The sequence below is a fragment of the Dryobates pubescens genome, chromosome 28, assembly GCF_014839835.1.
Source record: "Dryobates pubescens isolate bDryPub1 chromosome 28, bDryPub1.pri, whole genome shotgun sequence".
Classification (NCBI taxonomy): Eukaryota; Metazoa; Chordata; class Aves; order Piciformes; family Picidae; genus Dryobates; species Dryobates pubescens.
The window spans coordinates 7,289,034-7,314,997 of record NC_071639.1 but is presented as its reverse complement, the minus strand read 5'-3'; the positions used below and the strand labels follow the sequence as shown (position 1 = coordinate 7,314,997).

Below are 25,964 nucleotides of genomic sequence, written 5' to 3'. Positions count from 1 at the left end.
TATTGATGCTGCCCAAATCCTCACCTGAAGAAAGCAGTGCTTACAACAAAAGCCTAAGAATGCTGCAGAGGGGTTGTATAGAGGAAATATTTTAGCCCCTAGAGCTGGCTCTAGAAGCAAAAACCATTTTGCTTTATAAAATGGTCTTATTCTGTGCAATTGAATGGATACAGCTGCAGAAGTACTGCTGATATGTATCTACACCTTATATGTAAATCGATCACTGTGGAAATCCACAACTGTTTCCAATAGATTATTCTGGCTGGTGTGTCAAGCCAGCCCTGTCTCTGCAATATTCTTGCATTGTCATTTTTATGGTACTGTCTTGCAAGGTACAATACCAGGCTTTTTTTTCCTTAATGACAAGATGTAGCTATTTCCACATTTGTGAAATCAGTTCACCTGAGATCTAACACTTGTGATTTCCTGGAGGTGTTTTGGCTCCTGCTAGCCCAAAGGTTTTCCTATCCTTGTAAACAGCACTATGCAACTTACTGTAATTCTGTACCTCATTATCTGGAGCTGCCTGTTGAGCTAGGGAAGACTGCCTGCATGGGTGAGAGGAGATTTGCAGAGGTCTGCACAGCTGCACTCAGGAGCAGCTGCACTTTTAGCTGTCTCCAGAATACCAGACAATGCAAAGATCAGGAACACAAGGCATTATGATAATGCAAGTTCCTGTATTCATCCCAAATGCCAGATGCAAACTCAGTTTAGAAATACATTTCACAGAGTTCTCAGTGCCAGCTGGTAGAAAATCAGTTTCCTCTTGGTTTCTTCAGCTTGGTTTTCGGCTGTTGCTGGCTGCTTGGTTCTGATCTTTACGAGGCTGTTTGAGTAGCGAGACAGCTGCTGACTGTGGCAGGCGTGGTAACTGGATGCTTGAGTGCTTCTTCACTTTCTTCTCCTTTCTGAAAGAAAAATACCTACTAAGAATAAACCCACGGGCACAGCTTTTACTGAACAGGTCAAGGAAATGCAAATATTATCATCTTCCAATTCCAGTTATTAACTGCATCTGCAAAGTTGCACACATGAAGCGGAGGATGGGCGAAAAAGGCTGAGCCCTCGCAAAGCATGCAAGAAGAAACACACAACACTCGCTTCAGAACATGGTAACAAAATGAGCTAGGCTATTTTATTTTGGGTAACAGCCAAGAAATCTGACATTTTGCCCAATATGGCTTTCTTCTAAAATTAAAAAGTTGCATATACCTACAGTTGAGTCCACCAGCTACAGCAAATCTGCTCTGTGCATCTTTAATCCACGGCAGCACAGCCAGAACACAGCTTTCGGTGGAGCTTTCAGGCTGAACTCTAAGATAGAAGTTTTAAAATGTTCATTTTAGAAGATTTTTGTATTGTTGATATGAAAACATACAAATTATTGTTGTTGGTTGTTTGGTTTTTTTCATTTATACATATACTACATACAAAACTCATTGTAATTAGCAAGTATCTTCATTTGGGGATTCACCTTTGTGCATATAGCAAAAAGAAAAAAAGGAGGATGTAAGTTAGGGCTTCAGATGAAATATTAAAGTCTGTTACATATGCTAGCTAAAACCTTATCCAAATAACTCAAGCATTTATTTCCTGCTTTTAAAAGAGAAAAGGTTCAGCTTAAAAATACATTCATAAAACAAAGAGACGATTTTCTCCCTGAGACTACCAGTGTGAGTTACTTCGTGGTAATCTTTGAATGAAAAACATATACATATATATATATATATAAAAAAGACATTAAGCTCTAGATCTCTATCTACTGCAACAAAACTCTTGAGCAACACTGGCAGCAGCATAAAAGGTGCAGATTGGAGAATCATGCTCAGTAGCTGAAAAAAAAACAAACCCCACATTTTCACTTATCAGTTTTAGAAGAAGAAAAATCTTTTAATATAGGCAAGGGAAGAGAAGTTTTAATGAAAGATTTTTATCTGTGGAGTGAATACAGGGGGAAAAGTTGGGTGGGTGGTTGTTTTGTTGTTTGCCTTTTTTTTCCCCCTCCCTCAGACATGAATTTTATCCAAAGAAGGGCTATATACTCCAAAAATGTCACTTCTTGATCCCTGCAGGTATTTAGTACAGTACTCTAAGTGTTTTAAAGCATTTCTTTCTGTTAATATTGATAGAAAAGATACATAATTTGTGGGAGCAGTTTCCGCTTCAATTCAGTGATAGACTAAAGAGCAAATCCTCATGAGCAACAGGTAAGGCGACAACTCCTTCCCCAGGGAACGGCTCCTTGTTTGGGGCTTTTTGTATTTGTGGCCTCCTGTCAAAATCACTCTGCTCTGAAGGCTAGCAGCTATTCTAGTTGTGATTTATGTCACATTCTCCCTTTTGAAGGTTAAAAGGAGACAGTTTTGAAGGTGCTACCAAGTACCAGAACAGAACTGGAGATGCATTAAACACATCCTGCCCAAACCAGAGAGGTTTAGATACTTCTTTCCTTTCACAATTTCAATTGTATTTCTAGTAACCATGCAATGATGTTTTTTTTTGGGGGGGAAAGCCTTGCCTGAAATCAAAGAAAACACATTTATAGGAAAAAGGGGGGAAAGCATTATGTTTGTTCTACCAAAATTTATTATGCAGTAATTACAAAGTTTAAAGATTCTTCCATTTTAAATAAAAATAAGAGTTATAATTACACACATTATATAGTACCATGTCAAGTGATTCCAACAAAGATAACATGAAATACAGTGCAGTGTCAAATCAGAAAGACAAATACTTTCTCATTCACAGTGTTTTGACAAATTACAGGGAAGTTTGTTCACATGAGGGTTTACTTAAGGTCATGCTCTTTTATAAACAGTCCACATCTCGCTGTGCCACAACAACAAAGCATCGCTCAGAACGTGAAGTACCGGGCAAGCCACTCCTGGCGCTGTGGATCTGGTGAAGCCACTGGTGAAGTATCAGTCTGAGGGGGGCTAAATTCACAGAAAGGAAAGAGAAAGAATTATCCCATAACTACACAAACCTTACAAATGCCAGGAGAAAAGAAAAAGAGAAATTACAGAGACCATTCAGTTTTTTCCCCCATGGATTAATAATTATCAGTGTGCCTCAGGACATGATTTAATGTCTCCCTACAGGATCTGTGGTTATCCACTCCATTGGAGAGCATCAGCAGCACAGACAAGTCAGTTCAGAAGCCACATGACAGGGTGGGCAAGTAATATTTTGGAAAACATGATTTAAAATCTCATTAGCAGCTGTGGGTTTTCAGGAAGAATAAAAAGGATTTTCTTGGGAAAGCTGGAGAAGGTCCTCTTTTAGCATCCTTTTCCTGTGGTAAAGTTCATTAAAAAAAAATATGATGCAAGCATCATATTTGTAGCCATGTGCTCACAAAGACTGGTTGGCAACTGAACAGAAATACACATTCTCCTACTGAACACTGGGCACAACTATCATTGGCAGTGCTGTTCATGCACACATTTAAATTTGCTAATATCCTAGAGGGAAAAAGAAACTGCTGCACTCCGAACAAGATTTCATTCCCCCTTGAATACTTAAAATGCTCACAGAATGGGCAAGACAGAATCATTTACATTTAATTACACAAGTTCCTTTATCAATAAAAGAAAAAGGGGCAATCGGTAATCGAAGAATCCCTACTGGATAATATGGAACACAAACTGAATTGGAATGGAAGCTCCAGCACCACAGTCCACGAGTTCATGCACATGCATGTTACAGGTATCAGAGCACATTCATGCACATCACATGCACAGGAAAAAATAAGCATCAGTAACTTCTAGGCTTGTTGGTTTTTTTGTTTAATATTGTTTTCTCTTGAAATAGATGGTGGTACCTCTTCTACTTTAGACCCTGTTATTTGTTTCCTTTTATTAGTAATAGAAGCTAGGTATGTGGTCTTTTGCATTAAACCAAAGGAGAGAGTAAACAACAAACTGTGGCAATTACATGTTGCTTTAATCTGCCAACTTTGAGGTAAGAGAGCAGCACCTATGAAATACAGAATACAGCCCTTCAGTGCATTGACTGCATAGGGGCATCAAGTCAAAAGATTAAATCCTGCCTCTACAATGCCATTTTGAATTTGTGAATTACATGATTTTGTGCAAGAATTACTTCAGACTTTAATGCTGGTTTTGATTACTGGGAGCTCAGCATTAAGCATCCAAGCATGCACATTTCCTGTTGCTGTGGCAAGGTTACTCTCTAAAACAACCTGATACAGGTGAAGAAAGGGGGAACACAAAACACTAATGTAGCACAGAAAATATGCTTTCTTACATAAAACCCCATTGGCATATAATACTGAATGAAAGAAATTCTGTGCTAGTATCAATTCCTAAGTGACAGTCAGTAAATAACACAGACATTTAAAACAATTGTTCATGTGTGTAAACAATTGGAAGCACATGAATTCTGCTAAAGTAGCTACGGAGGTGTCCAAAGTTCGAGACTTAGGAAAAAGGGAGAGACTACTTCACATCTCAACCAGGTCTGCAATAAAAAGGAATACTATAAAGAGGCTATCCATATAATCTAATATAAAAATTGAAAATGCCATTAGAGTACTTGTACCTCTGAAAGGTTCACACAGTGGGATTTAGCTCATTAGGAATGCAAAATTTTCCTGACTTCAGAAAAAGGAAAAGAAAAAAAAAAGACAAAAGCAAAAAAAAAAAAAAGAAAAAGAAAAAAAAGAGATTGGTGAGGCACTGCTCACCTCAAAAACATCTTGGGCTCTTTGGGTGGCACTGGCTGTGGTAGTGGTTTGCTGCTGTTGAACTCAATATCGTGGATGGGTGAGTTAGGAATGGGGTCCAGGCGGTTGGGATGTCCATTGCCCACCACTCCGCTAGATTCCACAGCACTTAAATTGGGGACACTCACAAACCTGTTTGTTGATTTATCATTCTTCTTCTTTTGCTGCATTAAAAATAACAAATGTAAGGAAGGCTTCTTGCACCAGGACAGATGAGGAAATTTGCAAATATCAAAGTTCTACTGATGGTTGGATTGGGGTTTCTTCTGAAGGAGAGCAACTGGGATAAATTTGGCTTGCCTTTTTTTCCCCCCCGCCCAATGGCAGTTCTATTTGCTTTGACCAGACTTGAATAGAACACATTTTAACAGAAAAATCAGATTTCTGATCAAGATGACCAAGTTTTTAAGACTTTGGGTAATAATCAATGAGTACATTCTAGGAGATCTTCCAATACAACATTTTGCTCAGTTGAAGACAGTTGAGACAGAGCTGTCATTCAGTCTGTTCAACCTTTCATGATTACTTAAATCTCATTTTTCTTTTCTTTTTTTTTTCAGATCAGCAGAATGGCTCTGCTGCCAAATGTAATTACAGCCAATCTCAATGACCAAAGAAATGAAACTCTCCAACAGGTTTCACCCCATCACTGAGGCACATTTCGATAGCTAAAACATGGAACCCAGAGAAGCGGCTACATTTCTCCTACAGTAGTTACAGCCTTGTAGTCAGCAAGCGTTACACAGCACTGCTAAAGATAAAAAGGAGCTCAGCTTCTTGCAGGCCAGGCTTCTAACACTACTACATTTGCCACTTCGAGACACCAGATGGCACAACAGAGCATTTTTCTTAATCCTCTCTCTACCGAGAGGATTTTAAGGGGCTCCAAATACTTACTGATGAGTTTTATTTTTGCATCACTTTTTAACTCTCCATAACACATCATACAGAGGAATCAGTATTCAGCCCCTCTACTTTTACACATATTTTCATGTAGAAGGAGGCTTCAACTAATTTTATAGCTTTGTAAAACCAGCTGTGTTGACAGGACTCCATGTGCCTTTTCTGACTTCTGTAAAACAGTCCATGTCCACAATAAAGCATTAATATCCAAAAAGCCTTACTTCCAAAAATAGGATTTTGGAATGAGTGGATTAACTTATTCCCATGAATTATGTATTCCTTGAACATATAATAAATACTTCCATCCAGTTACATATATGCAACCCTAAGAAGGCAGCAAGGGGAGAAAAAACAACACCCTGAAAGGATTATAGACTACACAAATCTGAACTAAATAAAGTGAAATGCAGGTGGAAGCTCATGTTGTTTCTGTATCATGTTTTCCAGCTGAATTCCACTTGAAACAGAAGAGCTGCTCCATTCAAGGGCAGGCACGAGATCAAACAGAGACACAGAGTCCTAGTGTTTGTCTGTACTTTCTTCTCTTTGGCTCTCTGCTAGCTTTGATTTCATGGCCTGACCTCTCTAGGGCTGGCAGATGCAAATGCTACTAGCTGTAGCCACACTGGTGGAGATGTTTGTCAAACCACAACTAACCCCCCTCACCGATTTAACAGAAAGCTGCAATAGAAAAAGGTCTTTTTTTTAAGCATCAGTCAAAGCTCTTCAGCTGCAAAGGAATAAGTGAAGACTGTCCTATACACTTCGCTTCTCTAGTAGCTGAAATAACTCTATGGTGGAAAAGGTAGTTTGGCGAAAGCAAGCAGCTGTGTGTAAGACATCTGCAAGTTAATATACACTGTAACTGAAATGGTGTGAAACACTCTAGTTAAATCTGTGTGCTTCCTAGGTGGCTCATTTCTGGAAAATTTCTGTTATTCACAGTGCTTAGAAAAGTACTACAGATTGTATCTTGCCCTCTGTAAAACAGTCTATGCTTCTGAAGCAGTCAAATATGGAGAGACAAAGTTGAGTGTATTGTTTCCATGAAATTCATGCAAAGTATTAAGAAACTTCAGATGTAAGAATGCTACACAGATCCATTGCATAAATAGGAGAAGCCGTGATACAGACTGCAATGGCTCTCATTTTGCAGTAATATGCAAAGTAGGAACTCCAATTCTGCCTTTTTATTACCAAAAAAAAAGAGAGAGAGAGAGAGAATGAGATTTTTGTTTGCTTTGTAATTCATTCTCCAATAACACAGTACATGCTTGGACAAAATAAAGTGACATAGTCCACAACTTAAAAAACGAGAGAACAAAACCTTCTGGCGCACGAGACAGTTCCAAAGTCTGAACAATTTGAAGTGATAGAAGCATATCATAAAAATATATGAATTATCACTGTGGAAATCTGGTGAAGCACTTCTCCCCAACACTTCAGATTTCACACAAAACACAAGCTGAAACACTCGATGGTTACATTCACATCATTCTCAATGAGTGGTTCAGACAAACTTCCAGAAGTTTCAAACAACCTTTCACCGCAAAAACAAAGCATTCAGATTGCGTCTGGCACTCCTGACGTTGTCTCTACTGGGCCCAAACTACATTCTTTTATGCTGTTATGCAGAAAAGCTGGGCATCTGCAGATAAGCTTGTGAGAGCTGCAGGGCTCCTGAAAAGTGTAGGAGGATCTTGAAAATTTGCAGCAGTTTGTGCAGAAGTAGGCAAAGCGCTGATCCGATGTGAAACTACACTGAGGCTTTGCTAAATAACAGGGCCTGGTCTCACACAACAGAGCCAAACCTCCTTTCAAGTAACAGGGACTGAACCTTGATTACTGAAGCTCTCAGGCACCTGAGCTGCTCATACTGTGCCACTCAGGTTACCTTCTACTTCAGAACCTTCCAGAGTTGTTCTGCCTCTACTGCTGGGACAAATTGCTTCCCTTTCCATGCAGGTAAAATAACCTATCGGCTATCCTGAAGAGGAAGCATTCCTTAATGGTGAAAAGAAATAGAATGTGAGGGTGAGGGAACACTGGAACAGGCTGTCCAGGGGGGTTATGGAGTGTCCCTCTCTGGAGATACCCAAAACCTGCCTGGATGCATCCCTGTGTGATGTGGTATAGGTGATCCTGCTCTGGCAGGGGGGTTGGACTGGATGATCTTTCAAGGTTCCTTTCAGCCCTTCACATTTGGTGATTAAGTGAAGGCACCCTTCTGCAGTCTGTTCACATTTCTCATGAAGGAATGCTGCTGGGATTTGACGAGACAGACTATGCCTGCTTGTACAGTAGCCTTCACTGGAGACTGTTCAACAGGATGGAGAAAACTGGAAAAGGCTGCTACTGGAGTGTTTTCACTTGTATAGGAGGTGACAATAACTGAGAAGGCTGAAGACTGACTTCTGTCTCCTATTGCTATCATAGTCTATACCTGCTTTGTCACTCCATTTCTCCAGTATTACTCTTTTTTTCCCCATTCAGGCTCATTCCATGCCCTTTTAATTCTCTTTCCCTTCCTCTTTTCACCTTTACTCCCTTCCTTTAGCGACCCTCTCCCTCTGTCTTTAATGCGCTTCCATCCCGAGCACCATCTGAAAAGGGGAACTGCCCTGGCACTTCCCAAATTAACCAAGAAAAAATATGGACTAAAAACTGGTTACAGGTGTCAGTCTTCTCTATTATATGCTACAGTCCTGCCCTCTGGTGCTTTTTTGCCACTTTTGATATTGCAGTTCTGTGAGATTAAACTGGTTTATGGCACATATGTCTAGCAAAACAGGGCAACTCTGTCAATGGAACTCTCAACGACACAAAAAGGAACAAACCTACACAGAAATAAGTAGAGACAAATGGAAAACTAAGTTCCTTGTTTTGAACATGTCTTCTAAGAGTGATACATGTACACATGCAGGCACACACACATACACAGATCTCTTCTTTTTACTGTATCCTAAGTATAAATTTCTTTTTCTTCACTTTAGCAATGAAGTCCATGGAACATACCTTCACCAATGGATTAATAACACCAACATTAGGGCTTGCATTAAACACTTTGTTGTAGTTAGTCTCCCTGTTAACTAGCTCCAGCTGATAGAACTTTTTGTCCTCCTAAAAAGAACAACAAATAGAAACTTCTTTTTATGCATTTTCAATCAGTTAGTGGCCAAATCTGCCTACAAAATTACCTCTTTAAAAAGAAATGAGTGCCTCCAAAATGTTTCAGTTCAGATTTCATGTTTTGTGTAGTATTTTATGTACTAATCAAAATGATTTCTATTTATGCAGTTCTGATGTGGCTCTAAGTTCCTGAGTGTAAGCATAACCTAATGGAGTACGCAATGGGAAAGACTCATTCCTTCTTCTGAATCAGGATCTCAGACTAATCTGAACCAGGGTGTTGTGCTCTGAATTTGAGAAGCTCAGTGGATCAGGAAATTGATCTGAGAAACCTCAAAGAAGAGACTACTTCTTGTATGGCTCACGTGGCTGGCTTATTCCAGGACTGGAGATAGGAAACATCTGGTCAAGGTCGTACTGAGATACTTTTTGTAATCACGTGTTATGCTTGATTGTGCAAAGCTCTCTGTATCTAATTAGTTTTACTATTATGAGTCAATGGAACCACAGGAATAATGTGTTGAAGAATATGAATAACATGGTTCTTTAAATACATTGAAGCCACTTTGAATTAGATTAACTTTCATATCTGTCAAGACATTAAATCAAGAGAGCATAAAAGTCTTACAATCAATTTCTTTATGAGTTGGTCCCGCTCTGCAATTAGGTCTTTCAGTTCTGAGATAAGCTGCAAGTCTTCTGGTCTTGATTCTCTGTTTTGGTACTTTTCTTCCATTTCTTCTAAACTTTATAGGAAAGAAGAACACCCCCTTTAGCCTGAGCCAGTGTTAAATGATAAGTGAATAGTTACATCTTTGATTAGCACAACAGAGAGTTCAGGGAGTGAAAACAGAAGATGACTTCATCACCTTGAAGTAAATTAATTTCTGCATTACCATTCAAATTCAGCTAGTTAAAAGACAAAAACCCCAAACAAACCCCAAAACCCTATCAACAACAACCCTAACATCTGCTCCAGTAACTAATGGTTTGGGCAAAATTCTAAAACCTTCACATCTTTCTTGTGCATGTAGTACTAGGGGTTTGCAAAAAGGCTTCTTAGAAGACAAACTGAATTTAAGGCATTCAAAGCCATATTATGGACAGCAGAATTACAGAAGACATGGCTAGGATTGATCCCTCTGTAATATACAGGGACTACAGAGCTTTACATTTCATGTTTTTAAAGGTGGCTATTCACTTTCTTGATGAGGAAAACAAACTCCTTTTTATTGCTGACTACTCTGAATGAAGATGCATGCTTGTGAGACTGGAGAAACTGGATAGACAGCCAAGGCTGGCACCATCTTCCTTAGTTCATGTGGAACATACTGGAACAAAGATATCCACGACAGCGAAGACTAATAGGTAACTAATTCCTCTCCACAAAAGCAACTTAGCACCATTAGAGATGAGCTAAAGGAAGGAGCTGCAAAAGAAAAGCAGTAACACTTGGATATTAAGATAGCTGGGTTAAGAGAAATGTAACAATTGAGAAACATTCGGAGGAAAAAAAAAATAGGAGGGAATTTGAAATGCCTGCTGGGAAAGCATTAAAGGAGAGAAGTGAAATAAGCCAACTGAGAAATATTGCATAAACATCCTTGTTTCTCCTTAAAGAACAAGTTTTGAAGACATGACTATTTTAAAGGTCTCTTTGAAACATCATCTAATGCTCACGATGCTAAACATTGGTCCAAAGGAAACGACTGAAATACCTGTCTGACATAGTCAGCCCTGGTGTAGAGCAGTGAAACAACTTTTGGAACAGCTTCAGCAAATGTAACAAATTTAATGAAGTAACTAAAGCAGAAAAAACAAAAATCCCAAACAAAGCCTGAAAAAAGCAAAAATCCATGAATTTAAGGTGTCAGCTCAAACTTCTTGCCACAAAGACACCTGGACGTAGACATCTCTCACTGCGGTGAAGTATTTTCCCCTCAGGAGCAGCTATGTGATTTTTAACTTTGAGTTACAGCTGAAAAAAAAGAATAGCCCCAGCTCCTATTAAATTATATTTATAACCTTCAAATAATCAGAGGAGATTACATAATGTATTTACATAAAACATTGTGACTGTGAACAACATGACTGGGTTTATTTTCAGAAAAGGCACCTGACTCAGCAGAACAGAAATATGCTCAGCTGGCTCAGTTTGTGTTTAGACATTTTCTGCTGGGTGAAGCTATTGTGGCCAGATCCCCAGAGTGCAGAGCACACTTACAGCTGTAATTTTATTTTCCAGTGTTTCAGATAACTGTGCTTTTTCTGGTTCAAAGAGAGAAAATGTAATGTAAAGACTCTAGCTGTAGAACCTAAATAATGATGCTTGCTCTCAATCACTAAGATTCTCCATTCCATTAACATTGTTCTTCCCAGGCAACCAGCATCAGAACAAGAGGACACAGTCTCAAGCTGTGCCAGGGAAAGTTTAGGCTCGAGGTGAAGAGAAAGTTCTTCACAGAGAGAGTTGTTAGCTGCCCAGGGAGGTGGTGGAGTCACCATCCTTGGAGGTGTTCAGAAAGGGATTGGACATAGCACTTGAAGCCATGGTTTAGTAGTCATGAGGTGTTGGGTGACAGGTTGGACTTGATGACCTTTGAGGTCTTTTCCAACCTTATTGGTTTTATGATTCATGAGACTGTGCTTTAGGTGAGGCTGCATCTGCAGACAGTTACTCAAGAAAGAGCTGCATGAAACTCTCCTGTACTGTTATTTTGTTGTTGGGGTTTTTAAAATAGTTTCTTTTTGACAGCTCCCAGCTTCAGGGGAAGCAGAGAGAGATAACACACTGCAAGACAGGTCAGGACACCCCGACCTACCCCAGAGAGTAGTGGTCAACAGTTTCATTTCCAGATGCAGAGGGGTGACAAGTGGTGTCTCTCTGGGGTCTGGACTGAGACCAGTGCTGTTTAATATCTTCAGCAATGACACAGGCAGCTGGATCAAGAACACTCTCAGCATGTTTGCAGATGACACCAACCTGAGTGGTGCAGCTGGGGAGGACATTCAGAAGGACCCGGACAAACTTGAGAAGCAAGTGCATGTGAACCTTATGAGGTTTAACAAGGCCAAAGGCAAGGCTCTGCACCTAGGTGGAGGCAATCTCCAGTATCAACAAGCTGGGTGATGAAGGGATTGAGAGCAGCCCTGCAGAGGACTTGGGGGTGCTGGTGAAGGAAAAGCTGGACATAAGCTGGCAAAATGGCTCTCAGCACAGAAGGCCAACATATCCTGGGCTGCATCCAAAGCAGCATGGGCAGCAGGTCAAGGGATGTGACTGCCACTCCACTCTGCCCTGGTGAGACCCCACCTGGAGTACACTGCTTCCCAACTCTGGAGCCCTCAGCATGAGAAAGATGTGGATCTGTTTTAGCAGGTCCAGAGGAAGCCACAAAGATCATCAGAGGGCTGGAATACCTCTTTTGTGAAGAAAGGCTGAGAGCTGGGGTTGTTCAGCCTGCAAAAATGAAGACTGGGGAGCCCCTATTGTGGCCTTTCAATACTTAAAGGGGCCTAGAAGAGAGATGGGAACAGACATTTTAGCAGGGCTTGCTGTAGCAGGACAAGGGCTGATGGTTTTAAACTAAAAGAGGGTAGATTTAGACTAGATAGAAGGAAGACTTTCTTTATGATGAGGATGGTGAAACACCAGAACTGGTTGCCCAGAGAGGCAGTAGATGCCCCATCCCTGGAAACATTCAGGGTCAGGTTGGATGGGGCTCTGAGCAACCTTATCTAGTTTAAGTTGTCCCCACTCACTGCTGGGGGGTTGGACTAGCAGACCTTTATAAGTCCCTTCCAGTACAAACCACTGTAAGATTCTATGACCCTGCATATGTTTGCTCTTTGTAGGCCAGTGGCTGCTTCCTTGCAACTCCAAGTTGAGCAAAATCTGGGGGTAGGAAACAAACTAAATTCAGACAATTTTAGGATACTGAAAACCAAACAAGTTAATAAGAGGCAAAGTTAGGGTAAACAGTTCCAAAACCTAGTTCTGGTGGCTGCTCTTTGGCATGTTACAGAAAATAAGGGCAGTAAAGAGGAGGTAGTTCACACTTAATTTACCACACTTCCCAGGGCACAAGAGTGTGCCTTGTGGATGCTAATGAGGGAGTAAGAACTAGAATTTTACACCCATCTTCTTTGAAGACAATTTCTAAGTGTTTGTTATTATGAAAGAATTAGATGCATTTGCTCTCTATTGTCCCTTTAAAAACATTTACTTTAAAAACTTTTCTATCATAGTTAAACCAAATTGCTTTCTCTGCCAGCAGTCTTTTGTGCTGCAAATGCAAAACCTTCAGTGACAACTTAGAGGCAGGAAGCTCTCAATGTGCTCTGAAACCTCAGCCAGAAACCCTGACTGAACACACAGAAAATATGCTGCAGAGATAAAGAAGGTAGGATGTGGAAGACAAGATGACACCACCTAGATAACACATCCCTATTCCCCTTCTGCCTAGAGGTGGCCTAACCCCAGGTGGCCACCTGGTGTTATGGCTTGAATTAGATCCCCCCAATAAACCACTGCACTTGGAGACACTGAAGTATTCTGTAATGGTTATGTTCATATTATGCTTATTTCAGACACTATTGCTCCTTCTGCTGGCAAACCTGAAAACGTTTGCATCACTCATGCTCCAATCAGAGTTCCTAATGGAAAATATTGTACAGTTTATCAACTTGCTGAAGGAACTCCTGTGTTCTCAAAAAAAGATGTATTTAAGTTTGAGCAAGTCATGTATGAAGTAATATTTTCTCCAATTTTTCTGAGCACCACAGAGATTTAATCTTTCCTACTTCAAGCTCTCCAGTCAAAGCCCTAACAATTTATTTCACTGAACTCCTCAAAAGCTTACTGAGTTGTGTTGTCTAAAGAATGCAGAACTGGGCCCCTTACTTGACTGAGGTTTTTGCACATTCAGAGATTCAGAGTGGTTTGGGTTGGAAAGGACCTTCAAGATCATCCAGTTCCACCCCCCTGCCACGGGCAGGAACACCTCCCACCAGCCCAGGTTGCTCAAGGCCTCATCCAGCCTGGCCTTCAACACCTCCAGGGAGGGGCACCAGGGAGATGACCCTTTGGCAAAGGCTTTTGTGAGGAAAAGGTAGGAAGCTATCCCACAGGCTGTGTGGTGCAAGAAACATTAAGGCTGGAGGATTTCTCTGGAACAGAAGCATCTTTCTAACAGTCATAGGTTGTGCATGTAAACTTTGAAGGCTTGAGTTGAAATAGGTTTGGAGAAAGACTCATCTAAAGCAGTGCCTCACATCTGCATCTCTGCAGTGTATCTTCAGCAATTCATGGACACCAGAATAAACTGTTCACTCAAAGGCAGCTACACAGACAATTTGTTCAACACAACAGAACTTACGAAAATTGTAAAGCTGAATTAATTTCCTTGAGCAGCTCTTGGGTCTTATTAAAGTCTGCCAGCATGCTTTGTTTCTCTCTGATGTGATCTGCTGTCAAGACATCCAGCTCTTTCTCATGTTTCTTGCTTAAATCTTGCTCATGCATCCTGTTTAATTTATTTTTTTGTTAAAAAGAGAGTTATTCTCAAAGCAGACTTGTTTCTTCATCACTATTTTCTGCCAGGCTTCTAATGGCTTTTAGACAGCATCAGACAACACAGAAGGAATTACTGATTCAAAGCCCACTGCTTTACTGGCCTCCAATCTTCTAGCTTATTTCATGGGAAATGCATCTCCTTTAATGCTTTTTTTAAATGAACCAATGTAATGAATTATAAAAACCCCACAACATCACAAACCAAGACTTGAGTGGACTGTTGTCTATAATGTGCCAGAACTTTCTCTCTGAATGGAGCTCAGCTGTATGGGAACATTCACTAAACTTCACTAGCAACAGGCATAGCTTTTTTTTTCTAAGGCAGACTAAATGATAAAACATCACTTGATTGAGAGGATGAGTTAAAAGCTCCAAATGGTAATTCACATGTTGTTTTACTCAGGGAAACAATACCTATCTGACTTTAGAGTGGAAAAATCCATACCTGATCTGTTGGTTGGATTCACTACGTATTCTAAGCACTTCTTTCCCTTTAAACTCTAATTCCTTGGTCAGTGCACTGATATTTTCATGAAGGTGCAGAATCTCTTTGTCCAGTTCAGATATATGGTGGTCTCGGTGTCTCAGTTCATCTTGGAGATCTGATATTCGGCACAAGAAGTCTTTCTCCTGTGACACAAGTAGCAGCGGCAAAATACTTTAGACTCCCAGAAGCACAATATTTGCTTTTGGAAGAGAACAGCTGAGCAGAACTTTCCATTCAACAGGCAGGTTTTGATGCTGACACAAATGTCATTAAACTGAGGTGGTTTTATTGTGCACAAGGACAAATAAAGAAGAAATCAAACTTCTGGAACAAACTGCTTTCATTCGGGAGAAAATGTAATACCTGTCATTGCCTGGTTTGTGTAGCTCAGCATATTGTCTCTTTGCCCACACATACTGGTAAGAACCAGGGTTCTGGGCATTTAGCATTTTTCTCTCTCTTCAACATACAATATAAAGAAACTATTTTTTTCCCTTTTCAAACCCATAAATGGAACAAAAAGGCACCCAGAAACAATGACTCAGAATCTCCTCTCACACATATATATATCTCATAGCAGAACATATGCTAAGTAGTTTATATACTATTTATGTCCAGTAAATCAATAAAATCATCCTTTTGGCACAAGAACGTCCAGGAAAGTAAACATCTGAGAAACTCATCCAGAACCTACCCTGGTTTTAATGATTCTACCCAGTTTAGGCAAAGTCTGTAATAAATGTCAACCTTTTTCAGAGTTCTCAATTTCCATCAGTTCCACTTCTTACAGGTTCACAATAATTAATGACCATGTGGCTTGCACAGATATTTCAAACCAATTTTATCTGTTATTGTGCATTGTGCCTTATGCATCCAGGAAATACAAGCATCTCCCAATAAATAAATTTTATAGGACATCTTTAAGAACAGACCTTTAAAAATAGCTCTCTACCTCCCTACAGAAAGACTGTATTAAGGTTGCAAGAAAAAGCCCTGGAAAATTTCTATCCACATTTAAATATTTCAAATATAACCACCCTGCTCAGACCTCTCTGCATCTAGTTCAGCTCTGATCCTCTGAACTAATGAGCATTCCAACACAGGAAAACACAATTTAATTGCTTTGCCCTCAGTGTAACTAAAGCTTAGCACAATGATCTGCTCATCACGAGGCCACAAGTACATGGCATTTGCTTAGATCAAACACTTGCTCTTGTAATTAAAGCTTCTTCTTCTGACATCTCTTTTAGGAGTCTTTTTCTAGGTTTAACACATGACCAAAACTATTCTCCTACATCCTGCAAGGGTTTTGTTCACTGCTGACAGCACCACATTTTTACCTCCATGCCCACACTTTCAAACCAGCAAGGAAGAGAAAAAGAAGGGCTGCTGTTTGACTGCCTGTGTTGGCTATATCCAACTAAACATGTTTCCTCTGTTAATGGATTTCTAAACCCACTCTATGCCCTTAGTGCTGGACTATCAGTAAATGAATCCTGAAAAGCCTGTTGTACAGCCAAATGTAGAATCTGGCTTCCTTTCAACAGAGTTCAAGTTTTGAATTCTTAGTTACTATTGAAAAAAAGAAATGTGTACAAAGTGAAAAACGAAAGATACAAGTGAAGGAATCAGTTTGCTGCTGAAAGCAAAGGTAGTCAACAGCAGCTTGGGGAACTGTGGGTTTGTTTTGTGGGTGTTTTCTTAGGGGGTGGGGGGTGTTGTGTGTGGTGGTTGTGTTAAGAAACAGTTACAAACTGTTACATTCTCCTCTGTGCTATGGGATGCTAATTTATCTTTTGCAATTTGGCTCCTCACAGGTTTGAAGCAAAGGTTTGGCTTTAAGCAACCACTTCTCAGCCTTCACCTAGGCTGCAGAGACAAACAGGATTTTCCTTTTTGAGTTCTTCTGGTAGCTGAGGATGGGTAGAGTTTTGTGAGAAGTGGCACTTTGCTCTCACGACAAGCCAGTGTGATCCCAGACAGCTGCACAGTTCTGACATTGCCTTGACATGGGAGACATTAGAAGGCTTCCAATGAGGTTTGTTGAAAGCAGCGGCAGCTAAGCAGGGAAGCTAAGGTAAACTGTCAGGGATGGTGCTGGGAAGGATTATGTTTGTAGTTTGTGCATAACACTTCTTGTCTCCAGCTAAGAGAAAACGAATACAGATCAGGCAGTTTTACAGTCAGTTGCCAGCAATGGCTCCTACCTGTCTCCTGCCAAGCTCTATGCTTCTTTCCAGCTCCATTTTGGCAGCCACCAGTTCTTGTTGATGGTTATGCCTTAGCTGGTCAATTGCCGCTGCGTGTTGATGATTCAGCTCTGAGCGCAGGGAAGCTGGTTACCATGAACAAAAAGAAAACTTCAGTTTGCAAATGTTTACATTCACTAACAACAACATTTTAGCTCCTTCAAGTACTGCTGCTGACCTAACACACACTGTTTACATCATCTAAGCAACTGTGCTGGCATTTTACTCCTGTCACTTCCTGAAACAACTCTGCATGAAATTTGGTCTCTTACTCCTTCCAGAAACAGGTAAGAATTTTCAGAAGCAAACAGTTTTGAGCTTACCTGTTAAAGCTTACACTGATTTTAAGAGGAACTAGGTCAACACTGAATGACTCAGTGTGACAAATCACTCATACACACATACCTCCATGTATTTTTGTACGAGTAGAAAATGCTTTGGGACCTACTTGCCAATCTGAAAACACTCCCTACCTAACATGGCTTTTCCTTCATCCTCCAGCTCAAATCGTAGAGTCTGAAGTTCCTGTTCCATCTCCAGTTTGAAACCTTCCATGGCTTGTTTATGTGTTTCCTTCAGTGCATGCAGCTCTTCAGAGTGTTTCTGTTGCAAACGTTCTTCTAATTCCTATGAAATCAAAATGGACAAAGCATTTTCTACACCTGCTCAGGGAAGGTAAAAAAAACATTACATAATAAAGAACTGGCAACAAAAAGCAGGCATTGCCATACCCTAGAAACTACTACAAGTGCACAAATAACTACTCAGACTTTCTTCTCTCACTAAGAATTGTCAGTGGCACCCATGCACAGAACTGAGTTCTGCTCACAGCTAGAAAAAAAGAAAGAAAACTAATCTATGGATATTTTTGGTAGGAGTATTTTTTTCCCAGCAAGAGTGGTCAGGCATTGGAATGTGCTGCCCAGGGAGGTGGTTGAGTCACCAACCCTGGATGTGTTTAAAGTTCGCTTACATGTGGTGCCTGGGGATATGGTTTCGGGGTGAACTTCATAGAGTAGGGTTAATGCTTGGACCTGGTGATCCTGAGGGTCTTCTCCAACCTGAATGTTTCTGTGATATTTACAATAGAAAGCAGCATGACAAGGTGCAGATCCACAGATAGGTCTAGTGTGCACATGAAGGACATTTGGCTCCTCAACCACATCCCTGTTTATTCCCTATAGAAGTGTATGAAGCGGAATGCTCCCGGTGCACATCGCTGACTTTTCATTTCAAACAAAATGAATCCACTTTGTGCATGCCAAGATCAGTTTGGGAAGTGAACCAAAGCACTCCACTGGGACAATGGAAAAACTGAATGCAAAAGGTACAGTCCAGATCTGCATTAAAAGAAAAGAAATTAAGACACCTAAAGTACGTGGAGTACCATGCACTACCAAAATGTTGATATTTAAAGCTAGTTTAGTCAAGTTTTTGAAGTAGTATGGGGTGTGACATTGTTCTGGACATGAAAATCATCTTGCAATTTGCAGAATGTAGTTTATGCAACATTTGCAACGATAGAAATATAAACCACACTAAAAAATGGGTCAATTTTTAGGAAATACACTAAAAAAACTGTGAAATTAGATATAATGGAAGATGGAAACAAATCTGTTTTGCACTGATGTTCTGGATAGCAATGTCAAACTACTGTGTATTGATAATTAGATACAAAACCTACATTTTTATGTCTAGATATGCAAATAGACTTATATATGCATATACTGAGTGTAAAGCAAGGCATGAAGCAATGCCACTCTTAGAGGTGATTTTCCATATGTCTTCATCAGATTTACCTGGATAAAAATGCTACTGTAAGACATCTGACATGGAAATGTGGTGTTTGTGCAGGTACTTTTCTTCATTACCTCCAGTTGTGTAAATAAATTGCTAAAAAGGCAACCTTCCCTACAACAATTTGGAATATCTATATTAACATGCCTTTTGCTCTTGCTCTTTTGTTTCTTCCATGTTTTGAAAGGCAAGGATGTGCGCTTCCTGAAGTGATTTATGCCTTTGTTGATGCTCCTCTTCTAATTCCTGGATCTCCTGAGTCAGCCTCTGCCGCTCCTGACTGAACTGGGCTTGTAGCTGTTGTAAAGAGCTCTGTGACTGGGAAAGCTGCATCTCCAGATTCTGCTTCAGTAAAGAGATCTAACCCACAACAGAACAGCAAATATCCATTAGTCATCAATTCTTGCATCCACTCTGAGAAGAACATTCAAAAGAAGAAAACACTTAGAATTTTAAAGCCAGAAATGAACTAAAAGACAATTAAGCAATGGTTTCCATCTACAAATGTCTCTTATCTCAGAGAAATAATAATTATATTTAAGCAGTTTGTAAGGGCTATCACATCTGTCAGTGCACACTACAGCACTACCTATAAGAAATTTTTCATAGCCAAATTAGAAAAAAATAATTACTTCTAGGTTTTGTATGAAGATCAATACATAAAAAGACACAATCAATGCCTGAAATCAAACACTTGATTGCTAAGACCAACTATTCTTCAGGGCAAGATCACACCAACTCTGTAAAGAAAACCCTGCAGCTGATTGGGGATGCTAGCCTGTGACACCTAAGATGGATTGATTCTTCTATCTTTTGATGTGATGTGGTCCTATCTGACTGGTAGTTTTCTCATTGAAATAGAAGGGGTAGCATAGCACTGTGTGTCACAAATAAAACATTACACCTGATGGATTCTCCCCTCCTTTTTTTAGTTTTTGTTAGCTCAGCAATGCACTGAGATTTTTCTGCTGGTTTTCAAGATTTAAGGTCTGAGCAAGCAGAGTCACAAACGGTGACAGGTGGGGGTTGGTCTCTTCTCCCAGGCAATCAGCACCAGAACAAGAGGACACAGTCTCAAGCTGTGCCAGGGGAAGCTTAGGCTTGAGGTGAGGAGAAAGTTCTTCACAGAACTTAGCCATTGGAATGTGCTGCCCAGGGAGATGGTGCAGTCACTGTCCCTGGAGGTGTTCAAAAAGGGACTGGACGTGGCACTTGAAGCCATGGTTTAGTTAGTCATGAGGTGGTGGGTGACAGGTTGGACTTGATGAACTCTGAGGTCTTTTCCAACCTTATTGATGCTATGATTCCATGAAATACTCATGTTATTAGAAACACATCATTTTACAAATGGTGCTTTTCACCCAACAAGCATTTGAGTACATTAGAGTACACTGTGCTCCTTGGAAAAAAAAAGTCCCATCAATCTTTTTATAATGAAGCTATATTTCATTCTTCACATCAGACAGCATCTTTTCAGACTGAAAAGACTGAACTTGCACTCCTTTTAGAGCCAAACACGAGAGTGATTCCCTTCAGCTCTGGAAACAAGATTCAGCAAAAAGAGTTTTGCTGCACTGCCCAAGATTAGAATCAGTAAGGATACCTTTCAGGCCTCAGAGCATTACATAACATTGAATCACAAATGTCAGCCTGAGAGTGTCATTTGATTCTGCATCTCTTAACATTAATTATGCCAAATTCATAGTGACATTGCACATCAATTTATTGATTTACAGAACATTATAAGCCACCACTTAACAGCAGCACACCAGGGACAACTTGCAGCCTGATGACTATTGTTGGGTGTATTTTTTCAGAAGGGCACAGCTGAAGCAGATTTGAAAGGAAAAAAAAAGCTACACTTGAAGGAAAATTAGCATTAAAACAAATCAAGCAAATGAATTTGAATGAGATGAGCATGGCTTGTTGCATTTTAAATCTACCATGTCTGTGTGTCTGGGCATCTATATTCTAGCTTCTCAGAGCACTGCACCAACAATATTTTACTTCAGATACCCTTGAAACAGATTAGCTCTAACTGATGGAGTACAGCGAGGCATACACTACATTCTACAATCTGAACCACATGTTTTACCAAGTGCATTAACTCTAAGTATCACACACAAATTGTATAGTGGCAGACCAAAGGTTTGTCTAATCTCCTGTTCTGCCTCCAGAAATGGCCAGTCTGGGTCACCCTGGGAAAGCAAAGCCAAGGCATAAATATAGGGATCTTGACTCTGAAGTCTACCATCATCCAGCAAGCTTTCTTAAACCAGAGGTAGTATTTTGGGGGGCAACTCATGGAAGAAATATTAATTAAATACAACCACTATCTAAATCCATGGTGTCCTGCTACAAGTTCCATGTAGATGTGCCATCTGACCTCTAACTCTTGCAATGGAAAGGAGTCACTCCACTGCTGCAGTTAGCATGCACCATGCAATGAAGTTCAAATGGCCTCTCGTTTAAATTCCTGCTCTCATTTCTGATAACTCTCAGTATAACATTTATAAACATTTTTAGCATGGGCAAAGCAAAATTTTTTTCCCTCACTGATTTCTTGGAAATGCAGAAAACATTTTAATAGAGATGACCAAGAGAAGTCTGACATCTGGCCAGAAAGCCACCTTAGAAGTGAGAAGGATATTCCTGATCAAGAGCATTCACACTTACACCAGATTAACATGGCTGCAAAAGCACAGCCTGAAATGAACCAACATCTGGAGATGCTTACTAGCATCAATAGACTATACAGAATATAAAGGACAATGAGGATTACATGATTCTAACAAGCAAGTCAGAGTACTTTATGCTTCTAATAATCATAATATTTCTTTTTGGTGTTATTGAAAGTGCATAAGGTATTAAAAATCTGTCCTTTTTAGAAGAGCACATGATTTTCAGCATTATTTTGATTACCCACTACATACATTAATATCCCTAAGAGCACCCTTCTGAAAACATCAGTGCCTCCCCTTGCCTGCCTTTGGAGCATTCCTTCAATACTCCTGTGTTAAGGATTCAAAAGAGAACAGCTCTGAACATTATTCTCTGAAACTGCAATTCCTTTATCCAAGGTTTTCAACACATTAAAAGCATTAAGAATTATAATACAACAACCCCCAAACCAACCCAAAACCTAGAAAGAATATTCTGCCTATGATTACAACTTGCACTGCAAAACTGCAAATTATAATAATACAGCAGCAGTCTCATGCTTTGTAGAAAGCTCTGCAATACACATTTGCACTGCCCACAAGCTTGCTTGCTTGAACAATGACATAAAAATGCTGCTTGTATTATGACCATGTATGTAGTGCTTGATGGGTAGTGACATAAACATTTACACAGATGAATGGATGCATACGAGTACACAAGCTTTTGATAACTAGCAGCAAATATTCTCCTCTCAAATATGGCCATGTATTCTGCTCCATAGGCTAAAGCTCTAAAGCAGTACCACAGGATATGCAGATTTCTCAGTGCAAACATGCCCTGTTCACAAGCTGTAAGTGCAAATCACTTACATTGCTGATAGATTTATGCAAAGCTTCACCGAGACAGTGCCGCTATGAAGAAAAGATCACAGGAATAAAGGGAAACATTCAGATATTGACTAAGTGAAAGAAAAAGGGATAAGGAAGGGAGAGTAAAACATAGAACATTCATTATAATTTGGTCAGGGAAAAAGAAGTTGCAAACTCTCTGGGAAAAAAAAATACATGAATAGGTTGCTTTGACTCAGTATATAAACCACTGAACACAGAACAGAATGAAGTGTCTCCCTGTGATATGCTTTGAATATACAGGACAGCATTCTCTCTTCAACATAACGTTACTATATATTCATGTATTATGCAACTGCACACTTTTGAAATGACCCAACTGTCTTCTCTTCACCTCTATGGCAGATAACTGGGGAAGAAATCATTAAGTACACCAATTTGCATTCCTATTAGAAAAGATATTATGAAAGGACTCCAGCAGCAGTGGCTCTGAAATATCACAAGCATGTTAAACACATCATATTAAAGATCAAATTTCACTGCTAAAGGGCAGAAAACTAATTTAGACTGAAGACAGACTTGTATTAACACACTTTTGTTTTTATGAAACTTCAGAATGAGTACATAAGGCTCTTCCTGAAAGTCCCCAGTAAAAAATGACTTAATGTACTACTTTACTACTGTACCACAACCAGAGTTGACTGCTAATGAAAAGCAAACATTTAAGACTTATTACCAAGTAAGTGTTCCATATAGAATATTATTGAACATATACATAATCCACATCATTCATATATAACTATGGCTGTGTGTTTACACATATATGAATGGTGTAGACAGGCACACACAGGGGTACACAAGAGTCATCAGAAATGAAGTGAGAACAACTTCAAATCCAGCATGACCAATTTCCCCTTTTTGGCACAGGTCAGTCAAGAAGCTGGCTTTCTTCAGGGGACAGCAAGTATTTTGACACCAGCTTGGAAGCCCCTAGTTGGGAACTTTTAGGCAACACTTTGTTGAAACACAGAAACCATAAATTACAATTTATTCTCCTGGATCAGCAAAAAGAATATTCAGAATCATCTTATGGAAATTGCAGAGAGCAGCACTTTTCTATGCAAGGGTGTAGCAACAGGAAATATCATGCTGCTGAGGATGACAGACTGACCTCTACCAGCTCCCACTCCAGCACTGGCTTTTGACAGTGCCAGTCTGAACAAACCCACCTATGTTCTGAGCTTCCTCTCCCATCTGTCTGGTTTGCTTAAGGGAGAAGCTGTTAAGAACAGGAATGATCTCTGATATCACTGATAGTTAAATGTCGAACTTCATCAAGATCTGACTTTGGCATACAGTTCACTGATTTTTCAAAGTAGTGCTGGCAACAGGGTTTGTTGTATAATACCTGAGACCCTAATTAGAGAAAGTTCAGCTTCATCTATTGCATCAAAGCAGATCCAGACTGCTACACAGCCTTTGCCTCATCCTAAGAATGACCTCCAATAGATGCTGCTAACCTTTCTGAACAAGAAAACCTATGTGCATCCATTTTCTGAGATGTCACTATTTTCTGAGATGTCTATTGAAGAAGCTGAAAAGAACTTCAGCATAAGCTTATTTTACCCAGCTAATAACAACCACCCCAAAGCTTTCCCCTGAGAGAAGTCTTTGGTTTGAAGAGGAAGCCTGATGTGTCAGCAGATGCACTGTCTCTGGCTGTGCAGTGCTTATGCGACAGATGACTCTGCAGAGATTTGGAAAGCAGCTGTTTCCTACTACAATGTTTTGTACTTGGCTTCAGGCTTGTGACATGCTTGGAATGGAACAGCTGCAAAGTTTGCCTATTTTGGCTGGTAAGAAAGAGCAGAGTTCAGAGCCCCTTCCCCCTCTCTCTCAAAATCCAAGTTTTCAGGTGAGGAAAACGAAATAGGAAGAATTCTGAAGTGTGTAACTGTCTCTGGGATCTAATTGATCCCGATTTCCTGCTGGGTTTGTAGCAACCCTGTGGCAAAGTGCTGTGACCAGGCTGTCACAAGATTGGGTACTTGAAAAAGATAGCTCTTCTCTTTTCCACTTGTAGAGCTCTATCAAACCATTAGGAAAAATATGTAGTTATTTAAACCAATTTTTACCTTTTTGACTTTTGGATTATATGCTTTTTAATCTGACAAAGTCCAAGTTCAATGGTCAGAGGATAAACAGGATCATTCAAGCCTCCTGGTAATTCTGGAATGGTACTAGAGCTTCATTTCACTTTGTCATAATGCTGTCAGCATTTCAAATATTATAACTGCATGTTGGCTAATCTTTCTTGAAGCACAAAGCTATCTGTCAAGAGGAGCCCTTAATCTACAATTTTATTCAGCTGCTGAATCTCAAACAAATGTTGCCCCACCTAGCTAGTTATCTCTCATTCCTCCCAGGGTCCACTGTTTTCATTGGTTTTGAACCTGTGTAAAAGGTACATAAACAGAGCAAAGAAGCTAGGGGTACTGTTTTCAAACTAGTTTCTTGTCACTCTTTGTTTTACATTTAAGGGAGTATAGGATTAAAATTTTATTTTGGGAGTGGTGTACAATCATAGACTCAGTCAGGGTTGGAAGGGACCACAAGGATCATCTAGTTCCAACCCCCCTGCCATGCGCAGGGACACCCCACACCAGATCAGGCTGGCTGGGAGCCTCATCCAGCCTGGGCTTAAACACCTCCAGGGACGGGGCTTCAACCACCTCCCTGGACAACCCATTCCAGGGCTTCACCACTCTCATGGTGAAGAACTTCCTCCTCATATCCAGCCTGAATCTCCCCACCTCCAGCTTCATTCCATTCCCTCTATTCCTATCACTCCCTGATATCCTAAAAAGTCCCTCCCCAGCCTTCTTGTAGCCCCCTTCAGATACTGGAAAGCCACCATAAGGTCACCTCAGAGCCTTCTCTTCTCCAGACCGAACAGCCCCAGCTCTTTCAGTCTGTCCTCATGGGAGAGGTGCTCCAACCCTCTGCTCATCCTCGTATCACTGTTTGCTTTGGTTTAGACCTCTCTCTAGCAGTTTTACAAGATTAAACTTAACACTACTATCAATTATTTTCTGATTCATGCATCATTAATTGCATACTGTATTAAAAATTTAGTGTTCTTCTCATCCATTGACTGGTACAATCAAGTGGTGCCTCAGTCTCATCCTTAACTAACTCCCAACACAAAATGGTAATGTTCAATTCTGATTAGAAGTTTGTGATCAGACAGACAAGTTTCTTTGGATATGAAGACATCATAACTTCAACATCAGCCTAGATGTATTTTTAAATGTAATTAAACAGTACCATGAAAGGAAAAAAAAAAGTAAATTAAGAAGGCCCCAAGAGAGATTATAAAAAGAAGTGCAGTGACATATTTTTTACTCCTGTTAGCATCAAAGCTAACATTTGTTGAGATTCCATCTGCATCTCCCTGAAAATACTTTGAAAACTCCAATTTGTTCTGTTGCTTTTGTTTGTATTGCTGAGTAGCTCTTACTTGTAAATGGTCTTTAATGAATTTCCTCTGTTACACTGAGAATCT

At 40.0% G+C, this 25,964-nt stretch overlaps 1 protein-coding gene across 1 annotated transcript in view; it reads right to left on the bottom strand.

Moving 5' to 3' along the window:
* Positions 1–2,177: 2,177 nt before the first annotated feature.
* The window catches only part of FAM184A (family with sequence similarity 184 member A), a 62,497-nt gene continuing 38,710 nt past the window's right edge, over positions 2,178–25,964 (bottom strand). Inside the window, exons 10-18 of the mRNA XM_054174005.1 lie at positions 19,038–19,250; positions 17,567–17,720; positions 17,052–17,179; positions 14,803–14,987; positions 14,161–14,307; positions 9,411–9,528; positions 8,669–8,773; positions 4,712–4,914; positions 2,178–2,939 (exon numbers count right to left, since the gene is read on the bottom strand). Of these exons, the coding sequence (XP_054029980.1) occupies positions 2,858–2,939; positions 4,712–4,914; positions 8,669–8,773; positions 9,411–9,528; positions 14,161–14,307; positions 14,803–14,987; positions 17,052–17,179; positions 17,567–17,720; positions 19,038–19,250 (1,335 nt within the window). The 3' untranslated portion in view covers positions 2,178–2,857. The remainder of the gene's footprint in view (positions 2,940–4,711; positions 4,915–8,668; positions 8,774–9,410; positions 9,529–14,160; positions 14,308–14,802; positions 14,988–17,051; positions 17,180–17,566; positions 17,721–19,037; positions 19,251–25,964) is intronic.